This window comes from Cibotium barometz, chromosome 50, assembly GCF_041138505.1.
Source record: "Cibotium barometz isolate CiBa-2024 chromosome 50, ASM4113850v1, whole genome shotgun sequence".
NCBI lineage: Eukaryota > Viridiplantae > Streptophyta > Polypodiopsida > Cyatheales > Cibotiaceae > Cibotium > Cibotium barometz.
In genome coordinates this window covers 43802879-43819818 of record NC_141095.1, presented here as the reverse complement: position 1 = coordinate 43819818, position 16940 = coordinate 43802879, and the positions used below count along the sequence as shown (strand labels likewise).

Here is a 16940-nt window from a genome sequence, read left to right as displayed (position 1 = left end):
AGGCTTCTCTCTGCGTTTTTCTCTACACGCTTTGCTGCGATTGCAGGCTTGGCTCCGCGACGACGCTGTGCTTTTGCATGGGTGATCTTCTAAGCTACAATCAAAGGCTCTTCATCAAGCTAGCCATCAAGCGCTGTAAAGGTTTTTCCTGCTTGTTGGTATTGCAACAAGCACCCAGCAACGCCTTCTAAGGTGTATGGTTCTTCATCAAGCCTGCAACACAATTTTATAGAAGCATGGCACCAAGTGCAAGCCGAGTGCATAGGAGGAAGAAGGCTGCCATAGGAAGCAAAACAGGTGGCAACGAAGGTCAAGCAATGGAGTTTCTAGAGTCTACACAACTTGACAAACGAAGAAGTCCTCGACTAAAGGAAAAGCAAGCATCACCGCAATCGCCCTCCCCACAAAACTTGGATGCTGCATCAGGGGAAATCTTGCCCCCACATAGCCTCAATAAGAGGCCCAAAAAAAAGTTGGAAACCATGCTCATGAAGCCTACAACCTCAATGCAGGAAAACGCGGGCCCATCTAATGTTAAACGGGAAGGGATGGCTGAGGGGACAGATCAGATTTTGCCATATGCCATTGTACGATTGCCAGATGGGAGGGTTGGGCGCCAATGTCGTGCAAGTGACACTTGCCCCCTTGCTAAATCTTTCATAGAAAAGAGAAAGAGTATGATTGGGCACTTAAAGCTTGCTCATGGGTTAGATGTTGATATTCCCAAGCTGCCACTTGGTCGTCCTCCGAAGAGCAACTTAGTAGCTCGTGCTTTCCCACACCCGTATGCTCAGAGGTGGAAGAGATAGGCATACGAAAGATCGCAAGATAAAGAAAGAAAGTTTCAGATCAATCGACAAAAGTATGAGCATTCTCAATACATGCAGGCTGAGCGCGCATGGGATAACCTTTGTAGTCAGTTCAAGAACAAATCAAAAGAGGACTTCATAGCAAGCTGGGTGAAAGATAAGATGGACAAGTACATGTCAACAGCAGAGGCTCGAGTTGCCAAAATCCAGGCTCGGATAGATGAGAATATCTCCAAAGAGGTAAGCTTTGCTGCATCTAGAAGCTAAAAGGTTTAATTTTGAAGTGTTTTCATCTCATGAAGATGTGTTTTCAACTAAAGGATACCCATCATGTGTGCCCTTCTTGGTCATATACACGGTCGAAGTCTATGGCTATTTCCCAAGTTCACATACAACACGCATGGTTTCCTTGCTGCAGGCCAAGTTTATTCACCACATGTCAACTTCACTTCTTACATTTTTGAGATCACTTGGCATGGCTGTATTTGCAGGATTTCGTAACCCATGAGGTTGTTGGGCTTACAACTATGGATGGCTATTATTTATTGCAGGATTTTGGAACCCATGAGGGTGTTGGGCCGTGTGCGGATACAACAAAGAAGCACAACACTAAGAAGAACGTAAGCTTTGTCATATTTTTCATTCATCCCCTCGTTCTGATTCATATCTCTATTTCACTAACATGGCTGCCTTGAAAGTGCCTAGCCATTCTCTCACGGTCTTCCCCTACAATATGTTCAAGTCCTTTCCATTGCCTAATTTCCATGGTCTACTCGCAGCATGCCAAGTTTATTAACCTGATGCAGGTTTACTTGTTGCATGCAGAGTTCACTCACAGCTTGCTAAGTTTATTAACTAGATGCATGTTTTCTTGTTCAATGCAAAGTTCACTCACAGCTTGCCAAGTTCTCTCCCTGCAGCACTAACATGACTCCATAGTTGCATGCAAGGGTTGGTAAGCAAATTGCAATGAATGCACATGCAATGTGTCTACTAGTCATTGCCCAAGTTGACATACACCTCACACCTTTTGTTTGTTGCAGGATTCTGGAACCCATGAGAGTGTTGGACCATGCGCGAATACAAGAAAGAAGGACAACACTCAAAAGAACGTAAGCTTTCCAATATCCTTCACTCATCCCCTCGTTTTGAGTCATGTTTGTGATGTTGAAAGTGCCTAGCGATGCTCATGTGGGCTTCTTGGCATAAGTAAGTATGCGAATTCACGAGTGCAAAGATTGTTTGTAACTATGCATGGATATTATTTGTTGCAGGATTCTGAAACCCATGAGAGTGTTGGGCCATGTGTGGATACAAAAAAGGAGGACAACACTAAAAACAATGTAAGCTTTCAAAGTTTGCTAAGTTCTCTCTCTACATCACTAACATGGCTCCATAGTTGCATGCAAGGGTTGGTGAATAGTTTGCATGCAATCAATGCACGTGTAATGTGTCTACTAGCTCACACCTTGCTAATTTCATTCACATCATGCCAAGTTTATTCACATCATGCCAAGTTTCTTTGCTGCTGCCAAGTTCACATACAACTCACATGCCCTATAGTTTGAGATCATTTGGGCATGCTGCAGGATTCTGGAACACATGAGGGTGTTGGGTCACGTGTGGATACAGAAAAGAACACCACCACTAAGAATGTAAGCCTTCTAATCTTGCTAAGTTCTCTATCTACTTCATTAACATGGCTCCATGGTTGCATGCAACGGTTGGTGAACAGTTTGCATGCAATCAATGCACGTGCAATGTTTCTACTAGCTCACAACATTATCGTCTTCCTTAGTGTCCTCACACTTATCCCTTCCTTGCTAGTTCATTCACATCATGCCAAGTTCATTCACATCATGCCAAGTTTCTTTGGTACTGCCAAGTTCACATACAAATCACTACATGCCCTTTAGTTTGAGAACAACACTAAGAAGAACGTAAGTCTTCTAATCTAACATGGCTTCATAGTTGCATGTAAGGGTCGGTGAACAGTTGGCAATGTGTCTACTAGCCATTGTCCACGACTCACACCTTGCCAAGTTCATTCACATCATGCCAAGTTCATTCACATCATGCCAAGTTTCTTTGCTGATGTCAAGTTCACATACATAACACTACATGCCCTACAGCTTGAGATCATTTGGACATGCTTCTTGTTTGTTGCAGGATTCTAATTCTGGAACCCATGAGGTTAAGCCATGCGCGAATACAAGAAAGAAGAACAACACTCAAAATAACGTAAGCTTTTCAATCTCCTTCACTTATGCCCTCGTATGTAGTCATGTTTGTGGTGCAAAGATTGCATACAACTATGCATGGCTATTGCATGGAGGGTGTTGGGCTATGCATGGATACAAAAAAGAACAACACTAAGATTAACGTAAGCTTACATTCTTCTTAGTTTGCTGCCAAGTTTGCTTACATTCAATCTTAGTGTTGTGTAGTTGTTGCATGCAAAGTTTAGTCACAGCTTACCAAGTTTATTAACTTGATGCATGTTTTCTTGTTGCATGCAAAGTTCACTCATAGCTTGTCAAGTTTCTTTGCTGTTGCCAAGTTCACAAGTTCACTCACTACATGCGTGGCCTTTGAGATCATTTGGCCCATGCTTCTTGTTTGCCGCAGGATTTTGATTCCGAAACCCATGAGGTTGGGCCATGCACGAATACAAGAAAGAAGAGTAACACTCAAAATAAGGTAAGATTTCTAATCTCCTTCACTTATCCCCTCGTTTCGAGTCATGTTTGTGGTGCAAAGATTGCATACAACTATGCATGGCTATTACTTGCTGCAGGATTCTGGAACCGGTGAGGGTGTTGGGCCATGTGTGGATATAAAAAAGAAGAATACTAAGAAGAACGTAAGCTTACATTCTTCTTAGTTTGCTGCCAAGTTTGCTTACATTCAATCTTAGTGTTGTGTAGTTGTTGCATGCAAAGTTTAGTCACAGCTTACCAAGTTTATTAACTTGATGCATGTTTTCTTGTTGCATGCAAAGTTCACTCATAGCTTGTCAAGTTTCTTTGCTGTTGCCAAGTTCACAAGTTCACTCACTACATGCCCACACTTTGAGATCATTTGGCCCATGCTTCTTGTTTGCTGCAGGATTTTGATTCCGGAACCCATGAGGTTGGGCCATGCACGAATACAAGAAAGAAGAGTAACACTCAAAATAAGGTAAGATTTCTAATCTCCTTCACTTATCCCCTCATTTCGAGTCATGTTTGTGGTGCAAAGATTGCATACAACTATGCATGGCTATTACTTGCTGCAGGATTCTGGAACCGGTGAGGGTGTTGGGCCATGTGTGGATATAAAAAAGAAGAACACTAAGAAGAACGTAAGCTTTCTAATATTTTTCATTCATCTCCTTGCTCTGAGTCACATCATCTTGGTTTCCCACTAGTTTGTTCAAGTCCTTGCCGCTGCCTAACATGGCTCCATACACCTCACACTTTGAGATCGTTTGGGCCATGGCCATCTTCTTGTTTGTTGCAGGATTCCGGAACCCATGAGAGTGTTAGGCCATGCGTGAATACAAGAAAGAAGGACAACACTCAAAAGAACGTAAGAGATTCTAATATCCTTTATGCCGAGTTGTTAAAGCTTTTCATGTTCTTCTACATTGTTGGTTCACTCTTCTCTTTACTTGCATGGGCCCTGTTCTTGTTTGTTGCAGGATTCCGGAGCCCATGAGGGTGTTGGGCCATGCGTGAATACAAGAAAGAAGGACAACACTCAAAAGAACGTAAGAGATTCCAATATCCTTTATGCCGAGTTGTTAAAGCTTTTCATGTTGCTGCCTACATTGTTAGTTCACTCTTCTCTTTACTTGCATGGGCCAGGTAAGTGCAGCTAATTCAACCCTGGAGTTTGTTATGTCCTAAAGGGACTCAATGGGTGAATGCATTGTTTTCTTGCCATTGTGTAGGTGTTTGAGGTTTCAAGGAAAAAGTTACCTATTAGGACTTCTCGTGCAAAGCAAAGTAGCAATGAAGAAACACCGATTATTGTATCATCGCCGATTTCTGAAGCATACAACAATATGGAATTTATATTCGAGATCTCCAACATGCAGGTTATTGTTACAGAGAAAGGGGAGGGGAGGTTGGTAGCAACAAGGGGCAATGTTGCGAGATCTAGGTAAGAGGCTCTACACGATTGACAGTTTATCAAAACCATGTATTGTCATGATAGTCTCAGCTTGTGTGGTTTGCTGCATTTTTTTTTGTTTGGCTTTTGCCTTGCAGGTTAGCTTCCGGGGCTGACATTGACTTTGTTTCCATGAGATCCAAAACCTTTGTGCGTGTAGATGATAGCTTTTTGAGGGAAATGTTTGTTAATGAGGCATCCACTAGGACCATGACCTTGTTTGGGATGTAAGTGTATCACTTTAAACATTTTAGTGCACTTACATGGATGCACTTTCATTCCCTCCTTGCATGCACAGGTTGATGGAGAACAAGTTGCCATTGGACATTCTTGAGAAGGTGTTTTGGGCTGATTCTTTGTGGTATTCTATGTCACGTAAGTGCGTGGAGAATTTCCTCACCCGCTTCTTCGAGAAAATGGATATGTCAGCCATTCAATTATGTTTCTTTCCCGTTGTATGCAGGTGTGTGTGGTCACTTCATTGGTAAAGAATTTTGGCTATGCTTTTTTACATACCACTTGGCACTCAAATTTGTGCGCTTTTAATGGCTGGCTATTGTGTGCAATAGGAATCATTGGTCCCTCTTTACCGTGTATGTTAACAAGAACGAGGAGGTGCCCCTTTTAAAAGGGAACAAAAGCTATTTGTTATACATGGATTCATTGGGACTAATAAATCCAGAGGAGTGCTTGGATAGTTTGTTCATGTAAATTGAAATTCTCTTCCATGTTGGTTTTGTTCATGTATACTCATACAATGCATGACACATGACATGGTTCTGGTTTGGATTGATTACAGTGCTCTAAAATGCTTGGCACCGCATGTGGCTGATTCAACCCTTCAAGGTGCTTTGTTCAACCCCGAGACAGAGCTGAAACTAAAAATCGTTAAGGTGAAGGTGACGTTGATTTGTTGGTAGCGGCGAGTTGAATTTGTTATGAATGTTCTACATGCTGAATGTTGGTGTTACATGTGCATCATTTGGGGCAGGTACCGCAACAGGACAATAGCACAGATTGTGGCTTCTATGTGATGGCGTTTATGAGATACCTCATTGCCGGTATATTGCAAAACAATGTAGACAAGAATTGGGTAAGTGCTTGCTTCGTGTTACGTCTTTGCTGCTTCAAGAAGAACATGCAAGCTCATTTACGCTTACAGCTTTGCTTTTTTTCAGCTCACAGATCAGTGGTTTCAACATGAAGATGTATGCACGCTTAGGATGGAGCTTCACACATGGTGCATGAGTGTTTTGGAAGAACTGTGACACGTCTACTGTCTTGAGCAGCAGTGACATCCGAGCAAGAAGCATGTAGATGCAGGACCAGCCATGTGATTTTGGAGCACTGTAGGAGCGACAACCTCGCACCAGCGATGTGATTTTGGAGCAGTGTAACATGGCTTATCGGTGGGTGGCAAACTTATGACGCGGAGTCCTGCACGAGCGACAAGCATGTAGATGCTTTTTGGAGCAGCAACCTCTATTTTTGGCACCAGCTATGCGATTTTGAAGCGGTGTTTTTGGCTTGTCGTGGGCAACACACTTCTTATGAACATCTTTATAAACATATTTGGCATCTAAGGATGTTTTGTATCAGCCAATTCACATGAAATACATGATATTTTTTAGCTTCTCAATATAATTTGTTTTGGTTCCGATGTAAATTGTCTATCTCTGGCAATACATCAAGTACACTCTTCTTGATGCAAAGATAAATAGATCAATTCTAGTTCTGTTACATGCTATTGCAGGGGATTCTCTAACGGGCACTTACATCGGCGGAACGCTACTTGAGTTCTTTAAGAACAAACAAGAAATAGGTAATGACCTCTTTTTTTCTCTTGTGGCTTGTCCCCCCTTTGTTGCTTGACACTCATGAAGAAAAGGTGTCGTGATACTAACCAGCTTTACGTACTTTTCAGCTGATTCTCAACGTTTTAGTATTCATGGATCAAGCAAGAGTCATACGTCCAGATTAGCAGCAGGTGAAGAAATCTTGAGAAGATTTGAGGCTAGTTCGTCCACCCTTCAAGTGATTGATGAGTCCACTTTGCTATTCAAAATCTTGAGTATGTCTTCATCTTCGCAATGGTATCATGTCAGTGTTCAGTCCAACTATTGCGATTGTCCAAGTTGGGGATCTGATTGTAAGCATCTTTATGGAATCCGCCTAATAATTCAACATCATTTTCCACATCTACATGCCATTTTCCCTGTCCTTGATAGTCTTCATTCTCTAAGTCAAATGGACGAGGACATTGATGTTGGGCTAAGTGAGCAGGACATGCCAGATAACATAAAGAGTGGTGAGTGCAAGGTTGTCAACATCAATGAGCAGATAGCTTGCTGCATTCAAGACATGAAAAGGGTTCTACATGTTTTGGAAGAGAATCTATCAGCATGTGACACCAAGTTGAAAGAAGCAATACTCCAGCAATTGAGCATCTCACAGAATAATATTTCAGCTTTGATTATCCCAAAGGAGATTGATTTGCCAATGAGGGGGTCCATCAAACAAATCCAAGCTCATGTTACGCTTACTCGGCTTGGTCACGGGAGACCGCATGAAGTAGCTACAACCGTATGTGATCAAGAGATAGCCTGCTCGCCTCCAACAAAACGTGCTTGTATGACAGGGGTCTTGAGACGTAAGCATCAACGTGGCAGGAGTCGGGTGCGGTTTGACAAGAGACCTCGCATATTTTGTCACCATTGCTGTAGTAAAACTCTCCTAGTTGATCCTATACAAAGTCACTCGTGCCATACATGCCACGCGCTCCTTCCCCTTTCAAGTAGACATGCCCCAGTTGGTTCAGAGGCTCCTCTTATTAACCGAGCTGTTAACCTCTACAACAACCTTTGCATTGAAAAGGGACTACTCATCTCATGTATGTATGGGTCACTTGAAGATGAGGAGAGGCACTTCACTATGCATTTATCTAATGGTTCAGTACTCGAGAAGGTCCTTGCATCCGAGCAAAGGATAATACTTGTATATTAATAATGCAGATGTATTCAACTTGTACATTATATCATTTTGGAACGAGTGAGGAGATTTTTTGTCCATTTTGGTATAACCTGCTGCTCTAAAAACCAAATGTATATGCTTATTTTGGATCAGCTGGAGACTCAATGTTTTGTAAATTTGTATGTATGTTGTTTCTGTGAAGGGAATTCATGTTCAGTATAGCTTGATATAACTTGCTGCTCCAAAAACCATATGTGTTTGCTCATTATGGATCAGTCAAGAAAACGACGCTCAATTTGTGTTATGTTTTTTGACCATAGCTGATTTATACAGCCCTTGGGCATGTAATGCAAGACTAGATTCATGCAATCTTGTCCGAGCTTCTCTCTTTTTTTGTGTGCTCTTAAAACTGTATATACTTTTTGCATCGGTACACAATGTGGGTTAGAACTTAGTTTTACTTGGGTTGACAGACAGACATTAGTTATTTCAAAAGCTGGTGGTTTTGGTACCACGAGACCCTGCAGCAGAAGTCAGTTTATTTGCAACAGGTGGGATCAAGAGCGGGAGGCCTGGTTCTCGTTGGGAGAGGGCGGATGGAAGAGGGAGTTTTGATAATCAGCTATGAAACTTTTATGCTTGGCGTATGAGTGTTGTGGCTTTCCCTGCATATTATGTCGCATGGTCACTGTATTGATCTGTCACATCAACTCATGTCATGACTGACATGTCAAGAGGTAGTAGTTCCAACTGTTCAGTTGTTATGCTATTGTAGGGGATGGCCAGCCGGCTGTATGACACGTTACCCAACCTACAGCTGCCCGACCAGCTGCTCAACCCTCCAGACTAGTCAAAATGCATCCAGATCTGTCCCTACACGGCTTCCCAACTGCCAGGCTTAGGTGTCTTGCCTGTATGCTATCTACTTGCAATGTCCAATGCTTGACACTTGGCCTAGTAAGCATCCTAAGCATCTATACGTATGTCGACTCCAAGTGGGTTACAAGACTGTGCAGAGTTTGTGTACAAGGCAGGGCTCTAGAATAGCCTATTTTTTCGGGGTCTCAGGCAAAACACTTGCCTGCATCCATCTAACTTGAAGAAGAGTGCTAATGTCTTGGATTGATGCCATGCCGATGCTCTTGCTAATGTTGGGTGGCTGGAAATCTAATGCCTTGGCTGGGAAGAGGCAGGGCCTTTAAATAGGGCAATTTTCTGCACCCTTCTGCTTATCAGCCTGGCCAGCCTGCTGTATGACCTGTTACCAACCTTCAAGCTGCTCAACTGCTGCAGACTAGTTAAAATGCGTCCAAAGTACCATCCCTTTCATCTGCAACCTCTGGAGCTCCATCAAGGCATCAATGATGCTTCTCCAACAAAATTTCGTCTTCTTGATACTGACTGGACTACACACATCTGTTGATACCAATGTTGATGCACCCAATGTTACTGAGCTTGACTGATATCCTTTGCTCTTGACTGTCCGAAGAAGATCCCTTGCTTTGAGCTGACCTTAGCTCCGAACTGCCTTGGGATGAACTGTATTCCAGGCGGCCCATGGCTCTAGCATGTCTTAGGACGAACCCTAGCTTTGATGTGCCTTAGGGCGAACCTGATGCTTTGATATTTTGATACTAATGTCTTGTGCAACATGGCCTTGCTCTACAATTTCACACGCAGAAGCCTTGATACTCATTTCTCATGCAACATAGCTTCCTCTGCTCTGATACAATGTCACATGTGGAAGCATTATACATACATAGCTGGATTGTGCATACTGTGGTGTGTAAAAACCAGACAACATTGGGTCCCAATACCCGCTGAAGGGCCCCCACCTTTCATTGTATGGAGCTTTATTATGAAGCTGAAATATCCTTGACCTGAGATAACTTCCTCCCTGCCGAGTTGAAAATAAGCATGTATACCTAGACTAGTCACTAAAAAATAGGATGCTCCAAAGTTCAAACAGGTCCTTAGCGGAACAATGCCTGCTGAGCAGGGCTTTGCAATACCCTGTTTTGTCAGATCTGAGACAAATGCCATCTACCTTAAAGAAGAGCCCTGATGTCTTGGATGATGCCATGCTAGATGTTGCTGCTATTGCTCTCTGGACCTGTCTCCAAGCTAAGAATCAGATGCCTTGGTTGAGAAGAGGTGTGGCCTTTAAATAGGTAAATTTTCTGCCCCTTCTGCTGGTCCGCCTGGTTTCCCTGCTGTACGACCTGCCCGACTGCTCCAGACCTGTCCAAACACCTCCAAATCTGTCCCAGATGGGCTGCCCAGCTGTGATTGCCTGTGGCCCATTTACCTGTGTCTGGTGCATGGCACTTGCCTAATAAGCATCCTAAACATTCTACATAATAAGCATCCTAAACATTCTACATGCATCAACTCCAAGTGGGCTAACAACTGTGCGCATGGTCACTGTATTGATCTGTCACATCAACTCATTTCATGACTGACATGTCAAGAGGTAGTAGTTCCAACTGTTCAGTTGTTATGCTATTGTAGGGGATGGTCAGATCCGTCAATGTCTAGGGTCATGAGAAACCTCATCATTGCTGGTGCGTAAGCCGCCTTTCTACCAGCCAGGCACAATTCTCAATCAAGCTTTATAGTTTGAATGCAATGAACATGTTAATCTTTTTGTCACCCAAATTATGAACACTTTCAATACTATAAAAAGATTAAGATCATTTTACTAATAGCTTGATATTAGAAGGTAAAAAAGTGATCATATACTTTTATGGCTGCATCGGTAGAGCAAGATCTCTCTCTCTCTCTCTCTCTCTCTCTCTCTCTCTCTCTCTCATCATATACTTTTATGGCTGCATCGGTAGAGCAAGATCTCTCTCTATCTCTCTCTCTCTCTCTCTCTCTCTCTCTCTCTCTCTCTCTATGTGCACCAGGACTAGCTTGAGAGTTTACACGTCCCACACAATCTACAAACAGAGACCATATCCAAAACGTGGAAGCACTTTGGCTCCTTACAATGCATGTTGGAGTGTCATTATACTCGATCTTCTCGCTACTTGGGCCAAGATATGGGGCTTATCTAGAGCAGCGGAGAATCTGATTCAAATTCAACATGAAGAGCTTCCAGTACAAGAGCATCAACAAGAACCATCATGTTGCGGAACTAAACTAAACACCAAATAGCAAAGTTGAAAAAGGAACCAACATCTAGCTTTTAAAAGGTGACTTACTTGCGGTAGGAGGTTCTCTACCCATGCCTTCTTAACATGAAACCAGCATAGCAAGACATGGCATGCAATTTGGTGTCGTCTCCCTTCTTCATCTTGTGTCCAGCAATAGGGGTCTACATCAACAATCTTCATAATGGCTTCCAACTCTTGCTGGTTTTTGTCGATGATAATAGCCGTCGGACGAACTCCATGCAACCTTGTGAAGATCATCTTGAAGGTCAACTCCAAGGCTACACTTTCTTGGTTAGTGCCGATGTCATTAGTGCATAGCATGAGCCATATTGGAATACCCATGCCATTTTGGTTGGGCAAAACTGCAGCATACAGGGGCAAACCAAAGACATTTGTCTTGAATGTGCTATCTACTGCCCAAGTGTTGTGTCGTGAGAAACGAAGAGCAATTTGTAGCATCCACTCATCTTGAATGATGAGGACAAAGGGTCGTTTACTTTCATCAGAGGCTTGTGGGTTATAAGGTTGAACATAAAGAACCTACAAAGAAATCATGATGAATAAAGAGGCAAGAATAGGGGAAAGAGCTTCAAACATAAAGAACGTTGGCTGTAAGGTTGAACATAAAGAACCTTGTTCTGTTCTTGCAAACGAAGAGCCTCTCCAAACATCGCAGCCCAATCATTGTTTGTACATCTTCCTACAAGGATAGAGAGGCAGATTAGAAGTATAAAACAACCAAAAGTTACAAGGAGAATTGTTGGTAAAGCAAAGCAAAGTACCTTGTGTACGCATTTGATATGACATCATTTGCACCTCTTTTGGTATCATGAAGAAGCGAAAGATTACACGATCTAATGGCAAGGCATTCTGTATGTGAAATCTTTCTTTTGATGTAGACATTTTTGCCACATGACGACATGTCCCTACGTCGAACAAGTCATCCATGCAACAAGCAATCACACGTGGGTGCACGGGCAAGTAATAGAGGTCAACACGTGAGCCTGGTATATGTCCCTCGTGAACATCATGAACTAGCATGGTCACCTTCTCTGTGTCATGAGAGTGCTGCAAGACCACCTTAAAGGGACACCCACACCTCTTGGACCTCCGCAATCTTCTCTTGTTAGCACCTCTCCGAGCAATACTTCCTGCCCTATGGCACATGTACTCTTGCACCCACTTGGATGGTCCATGCTTCTTTGTGGATCGAAGTAATACTAGCTTTGTTTGGTGCTTGATCATGATGTTGGTCAACTCTTGATTGACTTGAGACTTAGTTGTGACAATTGTTGATGCTGGAGCTATGGTCTTTTTGCTCGTAGGGGTCTGTTCCCCGACCTCAGTAAGCAGGCAGCCGCAAGCGATAATCCTATCTTTCACATAGTCAAGAGAAATTCCATGCCTCCTCTTGTCGGTGCACCATTCTGCCTTGATTGCATTGATAGTGGCATTCACACCATGATGAACACCATGCTCAAGAGGACGATGGGCTGCCATGACAATACGCTCCCAATCTTCAATGTATGCTATTTTCAATCCTGTTGATTTCGAACATAGGCAAAGGTGAAGCGGGCTGAAACAAAGCTCTTCTCTTATTCTTTTCCACCTCTTCAAATCCAACAAGTCTCTTGCATCGTGTGCTTTTAATGTTGGAAGCGTCACTGTGAGAGCTCCTCTAAGATCTTTCTCCATTAAGGAGAAGCTCTTCTCATCGAAAGAGAAAAAAAAGCTTGATGTATATGTAAATGGATCCAATGCCCCCCATGAATCAAGCCTAGGTGTACTCCATGAACTTGGAAAAACACCCTCATTATCATCTTGGAAGAGGTCACATACATCTGCGTCGTCACTTGATGTAGTGTCACTACTTGTTGTATTATCTAAATACTCATCCAATATGAACTGATTTGTGTCATTGGATGCATTCCAATCAGCCTCATTTGATGCATTCCAATTAGCCTGCCATGGCACCGCGAAGTCACTTGTGTCACTCGTTGGATTCCAATCAACCTGCTATTGAAGTCCAAGTTAGATAGGCAGAGAGAGGTAGGACATGTTCTTAAAACAAGTTTTTGCATCGTTTGCTAATTTTATTATGGCTATGAAAACAATGTAGGGCACTAGGAAGGGCAAACCTTTCTATAACTAATGCCACTTCAAAGGTAATGTCACCCTCCGCTCTACGAATGTCCACAAAGCCAATGACAAGCTATGGGGGGTCTGCTAGTCCTAGAAGTAATCAAACATTGGATGATGAATGAAGCGCTACGGCTAGAAGTATCCCCTACAAGGCTTTGCTCAAGACACAGTGTTGCAATCAATGTATGCATTTTTCCCTCCATGAGCGCTTCTTTCTTATCTGTTCTCGCAAAGATGAGGTGGTCTCTGTTTTAGATGGCTTGATTGACCCATGTTTTCAATATTCATTGAGCATCCATTTAGCTTCAATGCAAAAACCTCTTCAAAGAGAGAGAGAGAAAAGCTGATTTCAAGTGGCAAAATTGTGTGTGTGTGTGTGCGTGCATGCGCGCACGCATGCGTGGTTTAAATCCAGTGTGTGTGTGCATGGTTTAAATCCAAAATCAACCTAAGTAAGGGGCTCTTCACATAGAGAGAGAGAGAGAGAGAGAGAGAGAGAGAGAGAGAGAGAGAGAGAGAGAGAGAGAGAGAGAGAGAGAGAGAGAGAGAGAGCCTGTTGATTGGCAAGTGTGAGTTTTTGTGTGTGTGTGTGTGTACCTGGTTTAAATCTGGAATCAATCTGAGTGATTCCTGAGAAGAGCTTTCCATAGCCGTGGTGATTTTACAGAACACATGCAACACACGCTCTACGACGTCATCATACAAATTTGAAATTCTGCCCTTTTGCAAGCCACGCTGGAGAAGCCTGCCCTCCACGTCAAGCCAACGTGGCTATTGAGTTTATTTTAAATTTCGATTTGGGGCGCCAGCTCAGCCGAAACCCGAGTTCACCAGTTGCTACCCGAGTTCACTGCATCCGACGGCCCAGATTGAAGCCGCCAGCGTCCCCCCACTTGCCCTGCCTTGATCCCAAATCTTTGGCTTCCCCAGTGTCCCGTGCCCTTTAGTGTTGAGGGCCTACAATGAGTAAAAAAAGATATTCGATTAATAAATAAGGGAGACTTAGATAATTTTGTTAGTGTTCATAAGTTTTGTAAACCTTACTACTAGTTTTTTCTTAAAAAAAATATTAAACGTTGCAAGCCGTTTGAGGATGATCGATTTTGCTGCTCATCAATGAGACTATTTCCAAGTTGTATCCTCTCTCTCTCGCGTGCGCATGCACACCCATGACACACGTTTACACACACTGTTAGAATCAAACATCATGCGCAAAATAACGAATGATCGTAGACAATAAATCATCATTGTCATGGAGCACACGAGGGAAATGGAATGTGAGCAGGGTGTTGTGGGCAGACGGATGCGGTGAAACCACGTTAAGACACATAACAATAGCCAGACCTTGGCAGGTACTATTCAAGATCTCTCATGTTCTCTTACACCTTGACAGGTACTATTCATGCTCTCTCATGTTCTCTTGTCCTCCCAAGCGGTGGTGTAAGCATTTATATCCTACATTGTTGTTCTGTTGTCTATTTGTTTCTTTCATCTGTAGAAGTTGTCCTATGATGGCATCCCTGGCCAAGGCCTTTGACCTAGTGTCATAACGTAAGGAGCAGCCACACAAGGTATTTAGTGAATTTGAGGCCACATCGGGGCAACCTCGAAAGACATCGATGAGCACTTCAAAGAGATCGAAGCTTGCCTCCAAAAGACCTTCATTAAACCCAACACTGCCAAACAGGCAGCCTACGAATCCAAGATGAAGTCTACGTAAGCTTGGCTTGACAAGCATAATTCTAATGTATTGGCCAAAGAGCAGGCCTCAATTGCACGTGTCCAGTCGTAGAAGGAGGCTGTCGTCTCTGCCATCCTTGAATAGAAATGCAAACTCACTGGTGATAAGCAATGGTTATAAGTATAAAAACATCCCTCAAAGTGTAGATGTATGGGAGGCATGCATTTTAGAGGTATAGGTGCTACGCCCATATAAGCAGCAAGACAACAGAGAGAGAGAGAGAGAGAGAGAGAGAGAGAGAGAGAGAGAGAGAGAGAGAGAGAGACCTGTTGGAATCAGCTATCTCAAGAAAGAAAGATATTAAGGGTAGCAATCATAAATTCTCCTCCATAGGAATTTTTTTCATGCATTTTAAAAAATATCTATGGAATCAAAACTCTCATCAACTTAGTAGTTTGGGAGTTATGAATTTTTAGAGATAGAATAGTCAATAGGAGAGCAATACGAATATGCATGTATGCATGTGTCTCTATCACATAAACACATATCTATGTGTCTCTCTCTCACGTGCATTCTCTTTACATCTTTGTCACATGCATATACAGAACCTTCTCTCACATACATCACATGCACATACACTCTCTTTTCTTGCATACACACTTTCTCTCTCTTCTCACACCTCTCTCTCTCTCTCTCTCTCTCTCTCTCTCTCTCTCTCTCTCTCTCTCTCTCTCGCACACACACACACATACATACACCCTCCACACGCACGTGTGTAGCTGTGTATGCATACTATATGAATGTGTATACAATATCATTATATATTAACTATATGTATATTGATTTATATATCATTATTATAATATATATATATATATATATGTGTGTGTGTCTTTAATTTTCTTATTTACAATATTATATATATATATAGCATTATATTATAATATATTAGTATAGATTTGTTTAACATCCTTACTTATTATATGTTTATATATTGTTATCATGTATATTTTAAACTTAAATATTATATACCTTTATATTTTTGTATTATATTATTTATTTTAATTTTCTTCTCACAACATACCCCTACACCTCTCTCTCTCTCTCTCTCTCTCTCTCTCTCTCTCCCTTTCCCCAATATGTGCCTCCCCCCCCCCCTCTCTCTCTCTCTCTCTCTCTCGCTCTGTCCTGTGCCCCAACACGTGGCTCCTCCCCTCCCCCATCATACTCCCTTCTCTCTTTCCCCTACCCCCAACACTTGGCCCTCTTCCAAACACCACGTGTCCCCTCCCAAAAACTTGTGCATAATAGATAGTATAGATATAGATAGATATATTATACACACACATGTATAATGTATATATCTATACATGTGTGTATAGATATATATATACATGTGTGTATAATATATCTATCTATATCTATTATGCATATAGACACACACATACATATAATATATCTATCTATATACTATCTATTATGTATACACACACACACACACACGTGTGTGTATGTGTATTTATAAATGTAAATAAAAATAAACACACATACACATATATTTTTAATTTAATTTAATTTGATTTATTTTATTGAAATCTACTTTTATTCTCTCTCTCTCTCTCTCTCTCTCTCTCTCTCTCTCACACACACACACACACACACACACACACACACACACACATGTACACGTGCACATGCACTAATGCAAACACACCCTCTTGAGGAGGTTTTTTCCCCCAGCTTGTATATACGCCCATCATTCTAGGGCTAACTTATCTTTTGTACATTGACACAATCTAATACACTTTGTGTTGTGTGCATTCTTGCTTCTTCTTCTCTAAGCTTTGTGTGCTTTCCTGCAACCCTAATTCCAACAGAGCCAAGCTTAGGATTCATCTGGATTTTAAGGCTAATTACCTTGCTAATAATTCTACTAATCATAATTATGAGATAATCTAATTTTTGGCTCTTTTTCAACTAGCCTCTGTACCCCAGGCTGGTGGAGGAGCTCTATCTCCCTTCACA

General features: G+C 42.2%; 3 protein-coding genes across 8 annotated transcripts; 2 read left to right on the top strand and 1 right to left on the bottom strand.

The window, feature by feature from the left end:
• Positions 1-814: 814 nt before the first annotated feature.
• LOC147610142 (uncharacterized) lies at positions 815-6619 on the top strand. Of its 6 annotated transcripts, none has more exons than XR_015264192.1 (19): positions 815-1049; positions 1361-1429; positions 1853-1921; positions 2084-2152; positions 2399-2464; positions 2979-3050; positions 3438-3509; positions 3607-3672; positions 3918-3989; positions 4087-4152; positions 4311-4379; positions 4492-4560; positions 4744-4955; positions 5063-5191; positions 5263-5427; positions 5534-5671; positions 5764-5810; positions 5956-6057; positions 6143-6619. XR_015264192.1 is itself a non-coding variant. In XM_086787175.1 (19 exons), exons 1-19 carry the CDS (start codon positions 882-884, stop codon positions 6230-6232), a joined length of 1857 nt encoding a protein of 618 aa, XP_086643301.1. In that variant the 5' UTR covers positions 815-881; the 3' UTR covers positions 6233-6619. The 6 variants fall into 6 exon arrangements, 4 of the variants coding, with proteins under 4 accessions (XP_086643301.1, XP_086643300.1, XP_086643302.1 ...); XM_086787175.1 differs by having other exon boundaries at positions 5764-5857; XM_086787174.1 differs by having other exon boundaries at positions 5764-5863.
• A 49-nt stretch (positions 6620-6668) lies between these two features.
• On the top strand, positions 6669-8022 carry LOC147610141 (uncharacterized). Its single transcript, XM_086787173.1, has 2 exons — positions 6669-6786; positions 6889-8022. The coding sequence occupies exon 2, from the start codon at positions 7038-7040 to the stop codon at positions 7965-7967; it is 930 nt and encodes a 309-aa protein (XP_086643299.1). The 5' UTR covers positions 6669-6786; positions 6889-7037; the 3' UTR covers positions 7968-8022.
• Positions 8023-10989: 2967 nt separating this feature from the next.
• LOC147610140 (uncharacterized) lies at positions 10990-13101 on the bottom strand. The gene is made up of 4 exons (XM_086787264.1): positions 11875-13101; positions 11725-11792; positions 11141-11632; positions 10990-11073 (listed from the first exon to the last, which is right to left on the bottom strand). Exons 1-4 carry the CDS (start codon positions 12785-12787, stop codon positions 10990-10992), a joined length of 1557 nt encoding a protein of 518 aa, XP_086643390.1. The 5' UTR covers positions 12788-13101.
• Between the last annotated feature and the right edge of the window lie 3839 nt (positions 13102-16940).